This window comes from Mesitornis unicolor, unplaced genomic scaffold (assembly GCF_000695765.1).
Source record: "Mesitornis unicolor isolate BGI_N332 unplaced genomic scaffold, ASM69576v1 scaffold10582, whole genome shotgun sequence".
Taxonomy (NCBI): Eukaryota; Metazoa; Chordata; class Aves; order Mesitornithiformes; family Mesitornithidae; genus Mesitornis; species Mesitornis unicolor.
The window spans coordinates 30379-44015 of record NW_010168526.1 but is presented as its reverse complement, the minus strand read 5'-3'; the positions used below and the strand labels follow the sequence as shown (position 1 = coordinate 44015).

General features: G+C 54.3%; 1 protein-coding gene across 1 annotated transcript in view; it reads right to left on the bottom strand.

Moving 5' to 3' along the window:
* Positions 1-265: 265 nt before the first annotated feature.
* Positions 266-13637, bottom strand: part of DRP2 (dystrophin related protein 2) — a gene marked incomplete at its 3' end in the record, with an annotated part of 15052 nt that continues 1680 nt past the window's right edge. Inside the window, exons 2-18 of the mRNA XM_010179046.1 lie at positions 10874-11007; positions 10009-10165; positions 8790-8910; positions 8110-8378; positions 7543-7689; positions 7005-7083; positions 6060-6120; positions 5889-5950; positions 5568-5642; positions 3360-3561; positions 3138-3223; positions 2288-2445; positions 2005-2171; positions 1585-1696; positions 1222-1358; positions 867-932; positions 266-331 (exon numbers count right to left, since the gene is read on the bottom strand). Coding sequence (XP_010177348.1) covers positions 266-331; positions 867-932; positions 1222-1358; positions 1585-1696; positions 2005-2171; positions 2288-2445; positions 3138-3223; positions 3360-3561; positions 5568-5642; positions 5889-5950; positions 6060-6120; positions 7005-7083; positions 7543-7689; positions 8110-8378; positions 8790-8910; positions 10009-10165; positions 10874-11007 — 2099 coding nt within the window. The remainder of the gene's footprint in view (positions 332-866; positions 933-1221; positions 1359-1584; positions 1697-2004; positions 2172-2287; positions 2446-3137; positions 3224-3359; positions 3562-5567; positions 5643-5888; positions 5951-6059; positions 6121-7004; positions 7084-7542; positions 7690-8109; positions 8379-8789; positions 8911-10008; positions 10166-10873; positions 11008-13637) is intronic.

Sequence of the window (13637 nt, the reverse complement as noted above, 5' to 3'; positions counted from 1 at the left end):
CTTGGAAAGGAAAACATTGCTGTGCCCTGGCTAGGCAGGCATGGAGCCACAGGAGCCCTGGTGGGGAAGGGGAAAGGGGGAAGTGGGGAACAGGCTTCCCAGGAAGGTGGTTGAGTCACCATCCCTGGATGTGTTTAAAAGACAAGTGGATGTCATGCTTAGGGACTTGGCCTAGTGGTGGACTTAGTAGGGCTGGATCAATGGTTGGACTCAATGATCTTGAAGGTCTTTTCCAACCAAAATCATTCCATGAGGCAGAACTCACAGGCTGTCGTCAGGGGACAGGCTGTCGCTGAAAAAGGAGCAGTTCTGGCTTTCCATCTCTGCAAGCCTGGAGGAAAGAGAAACAGGTTGAGATATGATCCAAGACATCCCGATTGTCTGCTCTAATGCACCCAACTTAGAGTAGTCCCTTCAAGACCCTCCCCTCCCAGCTGGCCTGCACCAGTTTGCTCTCTTTACAGGCTCTGTGGAGTTTTGCCTTTTCAGAAAATAAGAGACACTGCTGATCTGGGGTGACAGTCTCTGGAATAAGGGGATGCTGCCTGGTGAGAATCCAACCAGCAGCTGATGCCAGGAAGAGCAGGAGGGTACATGGAGGCTGCTTCATCACTAAGACATCTGCTGTTGAATGCATGGTGTTTGCTGCCAATTTGCATGGCATCAGCCATGTCCCAGGCAGGAGCAAAGTGGTGCAGGCAGCTTTGCCTGGGCCTGCAGATGCCTTTTCCCAACGGCACTGCCAGCCCCTGCTTGCCAGGCAGCTAGGAAGCATGGACTGGGCTGCAGGCAGCAGGAGCTCACCATGTGTCTGCCCCCAGACCCCTCCACACCCATGGGAGTCACACAGCGCCCAGTGGTGATACCTGCTGGCAAAGTGCTCGATCCGAGAGTGAGTGTCGGCGTGCGGTAACATCGGGGAGGAGGCTGGTCTGGAAGAGACGCACACTGGTCAGCAAGGCTTGGTGGTTCTCGCTGAAAGCCAGGGCTTGGAGAGGCTGCCCTGGTCTCACCTGGGCTGAGGAGACCCAGGAACAGGCTGGAGAGGGAGACTGAAATCTCTGCTTCTCCGAAAACTAGGTGCCATATTGCTCCCAGAGCAAGCACCACCTCCAGCCCTTCCATAGGAGCCCCATCTCACAACTGAGATGCTCCATCCATCTGAGGAGCTCACACGTCAGGCAGGGTCAAAAGGCACAGCCTGGGGCCCAATAAACTCACGTCTCGGAGAAGTCAGCCTCCAGTACAGACTGGACGGGCAGGTAGCCCCTCTGTGGATGCTTGCTGAAGTACTGCTTGGACCGAAACTTGTTCTTCAGCGTCGTGGCAAAATCTCTCATGTTCTCACTGGACGTGGTCTGCAGAGACACAAACATGACCAAGGTGCTGCTTAATGAAAAGTGAGGGACCGTAGGTCAGCATCCACAGGGAAGATGAGCTTCAGGCTGGGCATGAGCTCCATGGAGGAAGAGGCAGACACAAGTGAGGAAGCAAGGAGGACACACAGCAGCTCCGTCTGCTGCTGTTGATGGGGACCTGCTCTGAGCCAAGACCCTCCCAGCCCAGCCCAGCCCAGCCCCGTACCGGGGTGTAGTACTCCATGATGGGGTAGTGCAGCTTGTTGCCCTTGCTGGCTCGCCCGGTGAGGAAGCAAGTCTGGCAGATATCCACGTTGAACTGCTTCAGGCTCCGATACCTGAAGAGATCAAGAGGCCATAGGGAAGCAGTGAAAATCAGCAAAAACACATCATTTTGGAGCCCAAGGATTGCTCAGCAGGGGACAGAGATGGTCTGTGTGGCTCTCACAGCCGCAGCGCTGACAGCTGAGGTCCCTAGAAAAGCATCCTGCCCCTTCCCTTCTGCTGGCACCTGGTCTGACCAGTCTGAAATGCTGCTGCTGCAGAGCTCTAGGTTCCCCCCAACAGCACAGAGCAAAATCAGCTCACTCCTGCAGGACACCATGCACTTCCCTTGGGGGCCAAGGTCCCTTATCACAACCCCTACCTGAAGCCCTTGATGGGGCACTGCCTGCAGACGGAACACTTGGTCTGATGCTTCACCTGCTCGGCCATGGTCACCCGGTGCAGCACAGCCAACCACACCATGGACTGCGGCTCCAGGTTGGCCCACTCCAGGAACTGGGATGCCTCAATAGCGGGCTTCCCATTGCTCTGGGGAGAGGAGAGGAAAGGGCTGCTCAGAGCTGGGACCTGGCTGTGATGGGGTGCAAGCTCCAGGAGCCTCTCCCCAGCACAGCAGCTGCAGAAGGCCACGCCACTTTACTCACAAAGCGGAAGCAGCTGCGGATGCTGGGCTCCACGTTGCTGCCTCCAAACGCTGCCACCTCCCCCAGCTGGCGTGGGACCTGGATGGCCTCGTGGAGCAGGACACCAAGGTGCCGCTGGTCACAGAGTCCCCCAGCGCTGGCCACTTGGCTGAAGAGATCTGCAACAGGATGGACATACAGTGCAATTAGAGACACAGCTGATAGCCTGGCACACCAGGCAGGACAGACACACAGACACATGGACAGGGAGGCCAAGAGGGAGAACCTGAGATATGATTAAATAACCTTTACCAGTACTCTCCCAGTGCCCAGTAACCAGGAATTTAGAGTCTTCTTCAGACAGAGGTTACATACATCACTTCTTTAACTTGCCTGTCCTCTATGAATCTGTCCAATCGCTTTATTTAACTCCCTGATGATTCCTATCCCAACCAGTCTGCAGTATCCCATGGCAGAGAGTACTACAGTTAAAACACAGTGACAAAAGGGGCTTCTTTCAATTTGTCTGAAACCTCCTTCCCATGAACTCCCGGGTTTTTTTTCCTTCTGGGAGCACCAGATAACCGTTGCCTGTTGGCCTTTTCTGCATCATTTCTTATAGTGCCAAGCAAGCAAGATCACCGCAGCACCAGTCAGCCTGCAAAAATGCCAACTAATTTAGGCGGCGTAGGCTTGGAGAGGGAGGGAGGGAGTGAGAGGTGGCGATGTGAGCAGATTAGTCACTATAGGAAAGATACTTCTCTGCTCTTTCTGGGCAAAGAAAAGCTAAGGCAGGGAACAAGAGCACTGCTGCTTTCTCCAGGTTACTCCACACCAGGTCCTGGGGGAAGGAAGGAGATGAGGGACTCACACTGAAACTTCTCCTTGACCTCAGTCCCGCACAGACACGCGATGCCTGTCTTGAAGGAGAGAGCCCTCATCTTCCCGCTACGGCCACTGCAAGGCAAGATATTGCACGGGTCTGCAAATGGTTTGGAGGGTTTTTGCAGCACTGCCAGCTGGAAAAGCAGCACAGAAGTTTCCTCCCAGGCATGGCAGCCCCACAGCTCAGGGGACGTCGAGGGGCCAGTACCTGTCAAAGACGTTCAGCAGCCAGTTGAGGCTCATGTCCACGCAGAGTGGCACGTTCACCAGGATGCCCCGCTCCTCCTCCAGCCTCTCGTAGAGGGCAGTCAGGCAGTGGATGACCTCCACCACGTCCATCGGTCGGTCGCTGGGCTGCAGGTCATGCTCGTTGAAGATTTCCAAAGCCGTGGCCAGGGTCACCATGTCCACTGCGCAGAAAGCACAGGCAGAGGGATGGAGGGCAGAGAGGAAAATGGGAAAGGTGGGAATCAAGAGCGGGGAAATGCAGCCCTGCCCTGGGGCAGTCTCAGCCCCGCTGTGGTGGAGAAGATGCTGGCAGGATGGGCACAGGTTGCATGTGCAGCTGTGTTTAGCAGCCAATCTTTATTTCCTGAAAATCATTCCGTTTTTGAGACCATTTATGTTCTTGGTGCACAGAGTGGTGGAGAAGATGCTGGCAGGATGGGCACACGTTGCATGTGCAGCTGTGTTTAACAGCCAGCAATCTTTATTTCCTGAAAATCATTCCGTTTCTGAGACCATTTATGTTCTTGAAGCGCAGCGGATCACATGCCATTTCTACACTGTAAATTCACTGTGGAAAACTGCTTTCTTCTTCTGTCAAAGCTGCTGACAGTTGCACTGGGGACCCCCAATATCACATGCCATTTCTACACTGTAAATTCACTCTGTGGAAAACTGCTCCCTTCTCCTGTCAAAGCTGCTGACAGTGGCACTGGGGACCCCCAACCCACACACCAGTCAGTATCACTCCTGCTCACCCCCACGCCCACACTGCCCACGGCTGCACCGGGGCTGCCCCACACTGCCACTCGCTCCACCAAACCTCTCATCATGGGGAAGATGCCTTGGCAGCCTCCTTGCCCTTCTCAAGTACATATTGAATAAGAAGAACTTATTCACGTTCTTTCACATTTCTGGGCTGGGAAGAAGGCGCTGCACAGCACATGAGAAAAGGTAGGAACCAAAGACACACAAGCAGCACATAGAAGGGCTCTGCTTTGCGCTCTGCCTTTCTCCTCACCATGCCTGGTGTTTCTCTGGCTGCTGCTCCATGGACATCTTTGCAGGGTGGCAAAAGCTAACTCAACCCTGAATGTCCCCAGACACAGGACAGCTTGGTCACAACAGTGTCATGAAACTACTCTGTAGCCAGGGTTTGGCTCCCACGAGTACCAAACTCCCCCTGATCAGCACATAGAAGGGCTCTGCTTTGCGCTCTGGCTTTCTCCTCATCATGCCTGGTGTTCCCCTGGGTGCTGCTCCATGGACATCCTTGTAGGGTGTCAAAAGCTAACTCCTGCTTTCCCCCATTTGTGCTACATCAACCCTGAATGTCGCCAGATACAGGACAGCTTGGTCCTGTATGAAACTACTCTGCAGCCAGGGTTTGGCTCCCATGAGTACCAGACTCCTCCTGACCCTCACCCATCACCTTCTTCCAGGCCTTTCACAAGATGCCAAGGAGCACAGGTCTGCCTGGGACCCCACTGTCACCTGGTTGTGTCTCCCTCACATCAGGAACAATTAATTCAAGAGAGGCTTTTCCCTCGTCCTTCTGCTATTTAATTTTCGCAGAGCCTCAGGCAAGAGGCCTTGCGAAAATCTTTCCAGCAGCCAAGGATGCCACATCTATCAGATTCCCATCTGCCTGCTCAGCAGTTCCTGAGGAGCAGTTTCTGCCCCTTGGAGAGCCACACATCATGCTGAACACCTATCACATCATATTCACCTGGCTGTCAATCCTAATTTTAACCAGTGTTTTACCGAGAGTGCAGAAGTCAGGTTTATTGGCTCCTTTTCTCCTCCTCCAACCTGCAGCCCCCTGTGCCTCTGCCAGCAGGGCTCGTTTCTGCTCTTAGATACATCCACAGCTTCTCTGAGCTCCCTTGGAGTTCCTGGGTGAGCCCCTGCCTGATCCCACAGCTTTGTAACTCTGAGCTGGACCACTTTGTCCTCAAATCCCTTCCACTAACACCTGCCCTTGAGGCATTTCCACCCTAAGCCTGCAAAGAAAGGGACATAGACACCTCGTGGGTGGATTTGCTCAGCTTTCCAGCCACAGGCTTATCTTCCTGGTGCTTCACCTGTCCCCTGGTGGGCTCCTGCCTTTGATGTGCTGACAATAGCCCGTGTTAGTTTAATGCCTCTATCTAGGGAGACATAGCAGGAGGGAAATACTTCCCGCACTTACATCGCAGGGCTTTTTGTACCCGACGCAGCTTCATCGCTGTCCGATAAGCCGAGAACTTGATGTTGTTCAAATCCGCTGCAATGACACAGGAAAAGAATAAAACCACAGCTCAACATCTTTATCTCCAGCACAGGAAGCAGCAGTTGTGGATCCCAGACACCAGCCCCACCAGCAGAAGCAGAGGGGCAGAGCCTGGCAGGGTGTTGCATCCCATTGCTTTGAGGGGACCCTGTGCCACAGAGGTCTGGAGGCATCTCCCATAGCACCTCACACTGCGAAGAGGCGGATGTGACTCAGGTGGCTTTGGGGCAGCCTCCTTACCCAGCGTCTGGTACAACTCCGTCATCTTCGGGTGGTCCCAGCATGTCGTCTGGGCCTGGTGGCTGGAGGGAAAACAGAAGGAAACCAAGAGTGAAGCTGGGAATTAAGCAACTGCAGACACAGGCTGCTGGATCAGAGCAGAGCACAGGCTGCTGCTGGGAGCACACTCACTTGATGTAGTATGGCACTTTGTTGGGGGAAATGGCCCGTTCCCAGGGAACCTGGACAGAGGCTGCAAGGAGAGAGACACAGATGTCACATCAGCACCGGATGCTCCTCTAGGTTGATGCTGGTTCTGATGACAGCCCAGTGGGACCATGCCAGCAGGTGGGTGCCTCTGAAGAGGCTGTGCTTTCCCAAACCACCAACTGGGGGTGTTGAAGCAGGCAAGCAGATGCTCACTATAAGAGAGGCGCAATACTGCTGGTCTTGTCAGAGCATCTGGTCTTTGTGTGAGACAGGAGAATTTGCTTGAGCTCAGAACTTGTGAAGAGACACTTCCTGATGCTTTTGGTGATACTCAAGGCAATGCTGTGGTGACCAGTGGGCAGGGCTCACAGCAACTGGGATTTGGAGACACACACTGCATCACCTGGCTGTGTTACGGCCAGGCTTGGGCACCAACAGTATCTGCTGTTCCCAGTATCTTGGGAAGATGAGGACGCCCCATACCAGTTGTCTGCCACCCTATTTTTGTTATCTGAAGGACAGAAGCCCTTTTATGACCCTCAACTATTTTTGGCCTCCAAATGACTAACATGGGATATGGGACACTGCCTTTTTCTGCCATCTGCTGCCTTGCCCACCCAGTCTCTGAGGCTGGCACTGTCCCAGTATTACCTGGGAGCTGCTGCTGCGAGTGTCACAGCTCTGCAGTCTGCAGGGGAACCACACTCCTGTCCCACCCTTGGTCCCACAAGGCGAGGTAGCACAATGCTAACTTTGGGAGATGCCTCCTGCTTTGGCTCTTGCGCACCAGCCCCTTTTCTAGCTGCACGCATGGCTCTGAGCCCAGCAACAGGACTCTGCACCCCACTCTCATGTGCCACAACCCACGCTAAGCCCCTCTGCAGAGGCAGGCTCTCAGCAGGATAGCAGGAGGACCTGCTCACGTACAGGAGAGAAAGTGCTGGGAGCCTGGTCCAAAGTCCCGGTGGGCGTCTTGGAGCTGCTTCAGGCGTTCATTTATGGAGGCCTGGAGAACAGGACAGAAGAAGTCAGTGGCAGACCATCAGACATTTCAGAGTGAAGCTCAATTCAGGAGGGCTTGTGAATGGACCCAGGCACGCCCCAGCACACAGGTCCTCTTCCTTCCTCGCCTGCTCAGCCCCCTACACCTTCTCCCACAGGCTGAGGCAGCATAGCCCACATCTCCAGCTCACCTGGATCTACATTTCCACAGACATCTACAAAGTCACAGCTGATACTGATGCCCCCATCAGATCCTGACTCTCCTCAGACAGCATCCCATTGCCTTTTACTGCTCAGCTTTACCAGCCACTTTCCTCACACTGAACTGATGTTCTCCTCCTCCAGAAACACCAGTGATGTCGCCCCTGCTACGCCAAGCCCTACTTTATGGTCCCTGAAACTCAGCAGTGACAGCCCTTCCCCAGCATCCTCCCTCCTTGGGTTGGTCCTGACTCCTTCCCACCTGGAGCTGCTTCCAGCGAGTGTTGATTTGCTCCAGAGTACGGGAATTCTCCATGGACAGGTGGACATCTGAGATGGCAAGCTGGTGTGCAAGATCGTTGACCACTTTCACCCCATCCTTCATGGGGGAGAGCTCCTCTTTGAACAGCTGGAGCCCCGTGCCCAGGGGAACAGGCACAGGGCAGAGGAAGAAGGAAAAGAAGCAGATGAGTGGTCAGGACTTGGATCTGATTCCTCTGCTACAACCTAGGGTGGGCTAGTGGCTAGCAAGAAGCTGGTGACTGACCCTCCCACAGGCTACCTTAGTGGGAAAGACAAAAAAAAGCAAACTAAATGAGCCAGGCTGGAGATTACTCGAATCTCCTGAGAAATGGGACATGGACAACGGCCAGTTTCTCAGGACACCATGGGTCAAATCCACCCTCAGAAAGACAGGAGGCTGTCAGAGGGGAAACCTGGTCCCTAAGACCCCAAGAAATGAGGCTGCATTGGACTGAGCAGTCAGGAGGAGCAGCATCTCATCACCTTTAAGGCGAAGGCTGGAGCCTTCTCAGAGCCTTCTCCGTACCTTGGTTGACTGGATGTGCTCTGGTAAGGAGTCAATGAAGAGATCCCCAATGGGTTCCCAGGTTTCACGCACACTTTCAGCCTGATCCAGGGTTGTGCTGAGCTCCTCCATGGCCCCTTTAATCTCCAGCAGCTGCTCCAGTGTCCTTTCAATGTGACGGTGCTGGTCCACGCACCGGGCTGTGAGCTTCTCCCACAGCTCACTGGCCACGTTCGCCTGCTTCCAGACAAAGCGGCTGATGTTTTGGATCCGGTGCCGGGGAGAGACATCTGTGGAGGCAAAGCGGAAGAGGATCAGAGAGCAAAAATGGGAGCCCAGCCCAGAGAAGAGTGGGTAAGAGATGGTGGGAGGGCAGGGAAAAGGGAGATACAAAAAAATCTAGGCAAAACTGGAAAGAGGGAAGGAAAACAAGTAATAATAGTACCCATCGCTGCACCAGCTCCTCCAGGTATCCAGCCTGCCCACAGACCTGTTTGTCCTTACAGGAGGAAGCCCTGCTGCCCTTTAAAAATCTACCCCAGAGCATATCTAATATCATCTCATGAGATGTACACCCTTGATGGCATGAGGCAGAGCACTGATGTGTTGCTTTGTGCCACACCACCTCCACCCTACGCTCTCTGGTCCAGCCTAGGAGGAGCTGTGCTATGGGAGAACAAGGAAAGGGCAGCTCCACAGACCTTTGCTTTCTGAAGTTGGTTCTTCTAATTCCTCAAACGGATGCTGGGAAAGGAAAGCCTGTGCTGACTCCAGGACAGAATAAATGTATGGTCCTCGGGACTTCACTTCTTCCATGAAAGCCTGGAGAGCAGACCACAGAGATGAGAACAGCAGGCTGAGCTAGAGAATTGCACCCTTGCCAAGGGGTGCAGCGATTTATTCACCGCAGGGCCCAAATCTCACTGGGGGCACAGAGAGAAGTTAACAGAAATATTTGTGCAGTTCGGGGAAGGAATGACCACCTGCAAGAGAGTGGCTCCTGCAGAAGCCTGGACTGCAGGTTTGCTGGAGGGGGAGAGGCAGTACTGCGAGCCCAGATGTGTGTGTTGAGCCAGGGCTGTGCAAGAGAAACTGCTTTTATCAATGATGCTTTCATAGGCACGACTTTGAGACACTCCTCACTTATGCAACAAGAGCATGGCCATGCAAACAGGCCTTCCAGCAGCTATTCTGCAACAGGTCCCAGCTGCTGGAGGAGCAAGGAAGGGAACAGCAGGGTGTCCCAAAGCAGTATATTCAACTTCAGAGGCTGGCTGGTTTGGGATATCCTCTCCTCCCCTCTAACTGCAGCTCCCTACTTGTGCTGCCTGCTGGATCAGGTATTTGTGTGCTGAGGAAGTGGCTGGCTCCAGTGAGGGTGAGGGATAGCAGCAGTAAGCAACAGTTTAGTTTTGTTTTCAAGGTGAAAACAACTAAATCCCAACAGCAGGAAACTCCAATCCGTCTGGGTTTACTCCAGTTTCAGATATGATGATAATGTGCAGGAATCACTCATGTCCCAGCCACCAGGTCACCTTCAGACCAACCGACCTCCTCAGGCCCCAGGATCCCAAAAGCAGAGGCCAACAAGAGGCAATTCCCTCTGCTGCTAAGGTAGGACACAAGGAGGAAACTAGGAGAGAAGTGGTGGGTCCCACCACCAGCTGCAGCACTTGTGAGTGACTGGAGCCTGTAATGCAGATTTTACTGTCTAAAAACAGACAGCCTCTGCTTATTGCGTGCCATGGGTATTTGCTACAAGATTGGGGCTTTGCCTTTCCATAGGAAGCAGAGATGGACACAGGCAAGAACTGGTGTGCTCCTAGGCAGTGGCATGGGCAGTGACGCAAGGCCGGGGTCTCCCAGGCAGGGCTGCCCACCCACAGCTCATCTTTGCAGCGAAGGTACAAGCAAACGTACCGCGTGTGTCTCCTTTTCCTGCTGCACCAGGAGGACATCGCCCCGCAGGGGCAGCTGTGCCGAGAGCTCCTCATCCTTCTGCCCCAGCCAGTCAATGATCTCCTGGAGAGGCACCTGCAGCTTCCCACTGTGGTCGGAAAAGGCCTCCAGCCGAGCTCTGGCAGGAGGAGGAGGACAGCAGGACAGCGGTCAGACAGACAGGAGAGAAGCAAGTTCCCCGGGTAGGGGAGCTACAACACTGTGGCTGGGGTGGTGACCCCGGGAGCCCCCAGGACCCACCAGTGATGAACAGCACCCTCAGCACAGGTTGGACGTGACCCCCAGCCAGCACAGACCCTGCAGGAGCACAGAGGCTTTGGGGAAAGGAAACTCTGGGGCTATTCATCACCCTGGGGCCTGGAGCAGAGGACAGAGCCGCTCTGCATTTGTGGGTCAGGTCTGTGCCCTGGCTGGCACAGGGAGGTGGAGGGGGGGGCTTGGCTTGGCATTTGCATGACTGGGCAGCTTCCAGGAGCCTTACATTAAGGCAGCAGACAATTAGCATGCCCCAGTTAAGCTCTCCATCATGCTGGCTGTGGAGCAGCAACCTCTGATGGTCTGGAAGGGTTGTTCCCCCCGCATGGCATGGAGGGTTCCCATTTTTCTTCACTGAAAAGCATTCCCTTCATTTCCACCCATCCCTCCGCGAATGCAGGGAGAAAGACTCAGAGGTCTGTGGACAAGGGGGGAAACTGAGCCAAGGTCACCGTGAATTCATGTGGCTCATCAAGCAAACAAACTCAAAAGCCTCCTGACAAGCACATGCAGCAGGCAAGGCTGCAAGGCCAGGCCAGCCCCTGGGTTTCCTCCAGGCAAGGACTCTTACCGAAGGCTGTGGGATTTCTTTTTTATCTCGTTCCAGCAAAGATTCATCTCCAGAGGGGCCTGGGGCCTGGCAGCACCGCTTGGAGCTCGGGGGGTTACACACAAAGGTCCTGCACCATCCTGCGAAGCTTCAACCTAGGCAGAAACAGAACCACGCTGCATCCACAGATTGCTGCCCTGGGCTTACAGCGCTTGGCTGGAGACGCCTTCCCCGCTCTGTCCTGACCCTGCCTGGCTTTTCAGCTCACAAAGGGGCAGCCCTGCTCCCAGAGGGGTCTGTGAGCAGCTCCAGGGAAGCTTATGGCCATGTCTGGAGGAAGGACACAGTGCCAGCTCCAGCAGCAAAGGTTGAAGGAAGGGCTTACTGCACATCTCCTGTTCTGTAAGATCTCTATGCTTCTCAGTTACCCAGCAATGATCTTATCTCACTTCTAGGTATTAATTCAGAGCTGGCCCTTGTGGGTCACAGTAATTTCTTTCCAGGGCTGCTGTGCTTGGAGAAGAGGCAAGCGCTGTGGCTCCTCTTGTTCCTAGGGACCAAGGGGACTTGCCAACCTCCTTTACACCATCCCTAGTACTGAGAGCTGCCACCTGCTCCTCTACAGAAGCACAAGGTTATTCTCTGCCTGCACAGTGAATCTGAGATGCTGCTTCTCCTCCACAGATGCCACTTCTCCTCCGCACCTCTCCAGAGCGAGCAGTGGTGGGAAGGATGCTCTGAGAGGCTACAGAGCAGATGGCAGCAAATCCTAACCCAGCGACACAAAGGACACACACTTTGCGCCTTGCTGCTCAGCCTGGAAAACGGGGTGCTGATCCCAGGACAACAAATCCTCAGCGGATGGGGGAAGAAATCATCTCCCAAGCCACTCGCACTCGTGATGGCAGTGAAGACATTACTGCACTTTCTGGCGACAGCAACACACACAAGCAGGACTGGAAGCATCTCACATAGTGAGTGAGAGGGGATTTCCTCTCCAAAAAACGTTGTTGGTTGTGCAAAACACACAGACATTCTGCATTTCCACAAGTGAGACACTGGTGCACTTTGCTGGGGAAATGGCAGCATTTCGATCTTATGCTACTTTGATATCAGAGCTCATTTGTGGTTATTATCCCCAGGTGATTAATCAACCATAATTAACTGCATTAGGACTTTCTAAACAGCACATACAACACGCACCCCTTTGCCAGAGAAGCACAGCCGCCTCAGGGGGAAAGCAGCAGCTCTTCCAAGGGGAGTATGCAGACACTCATCACTTGTCCTGTCCAAGGGCTCCTGGACATGTCCAGGGGACAGACCCAGCCAAGCCAAAGAGAACAGCAGGCAAGAGGAAAACACCAGACAAGGAATTTGGCCACGCAGCTGAAACAATACCCTCCCCACGCATCAAATGATCGCCAAGACTGGTACCAAGTTTGCTTCATCTAAAAATCACCTAACACCAGGCTGCTCTCTGCCTCCCCATTCTGCCACTCCAGGAGCATCAAGAAAACAGATAAAACCATCACCCACAGAGCTCACAGGAAACTTGTGACCACAAATAATGAACCACTCAAGCTAAAGCTGCTGTTTGCACGTAGGAAAATCAACACCTTGCACGTGCACACCCTCATAACACTGAAGTAGGCTACTCCCACAGCACTGCCAGGGAATGCTCCAGCCCTGCCCTCTATCCCAGGAGATAGCCAAGTAGGGGATCGGCACTACCTGGGTGCAAGTGCAGAACACCTCAGCAGACAGCACAGTTCTTCCTGCATTGTTTAAGAAGTTAAAACCCTCCCAAACCTGTGACTCCCAGACCACAGCCAGTAGATGAACCAGTGACAGTAGCCAAGCAGGGACCAGGTGTTGAACTGTGGGAGAAGACCCCTGCAAGCAAGCAGAGGGAAAAAGCAGTGCTGTCCCCCTGAGCATCCCTTTCCTAGAGACCCAGCAGCAGCAGCCTGCATCCACATTCCCCCTCCACCCTTGAACAGCATTGGTTTTGGGAACGGAGCACTCACGTGGGCTCTGGAGAGTCCATCTCTCCATCCTCAGCCACAGATCCACCGTCAGTGTCGCCAGAGGAGTGGGCATCATCTCTCAGCCCTCCGGGTGCTGCCAGGCAGCACCCGGCAGGGACGCAGGCAAGCGCCGTGTGCTCAGCAGAGCGGGGTGAGCACTGACCCCCCAGGAATCTGGAGGGGGGCGGCAATGCCTCGCAGCCGGCCTCAATCCCAGCTTTGTCCGGTGGCATTCCAGCAGCCTCCAACCTGCCTTAACTCTGGTGCTGCCATCGTGGCTGCCTGCAAAGTGGGCAGAGGTCCATCTGCTACAGGGCACTACAGGGTGGGAAAAGTCCACGTGGTAAGTTGGCTGTGAGCAGAGAGATCTTCCCCAGTGCCTGAAGCCATCCATCTCTGCAAGGTGATGGTGGGCCAGGATGGGATGACCTCGCCCTCAGATGCTGGAGTACATGCAAGGCAGACAGGGGTGCTTGCCAGGGAAGAGATTTACCCAGGGAATGGTCCCAGCCAGCTTTGACTACCCAGAAGATAAATAGTCAGGTCCTTAAGACCTAATGCCCAACAAGGCAAACATGCCCTCTTTGTCCCCCACGTGCCCCAGCTCAGCGCTGGGTGCCAGCACAGATGTTCCTGCCTGTCTGGACTGGGTGCAAATAGTTTGTTTTTGCCAGAAGGCTCTGGGCTGGCTCCTTGTGACCCCCACAATCCTGCTGTCCGCCCAGCGCTGTTTCCATGCCCTCCTCCACCTACAGGGA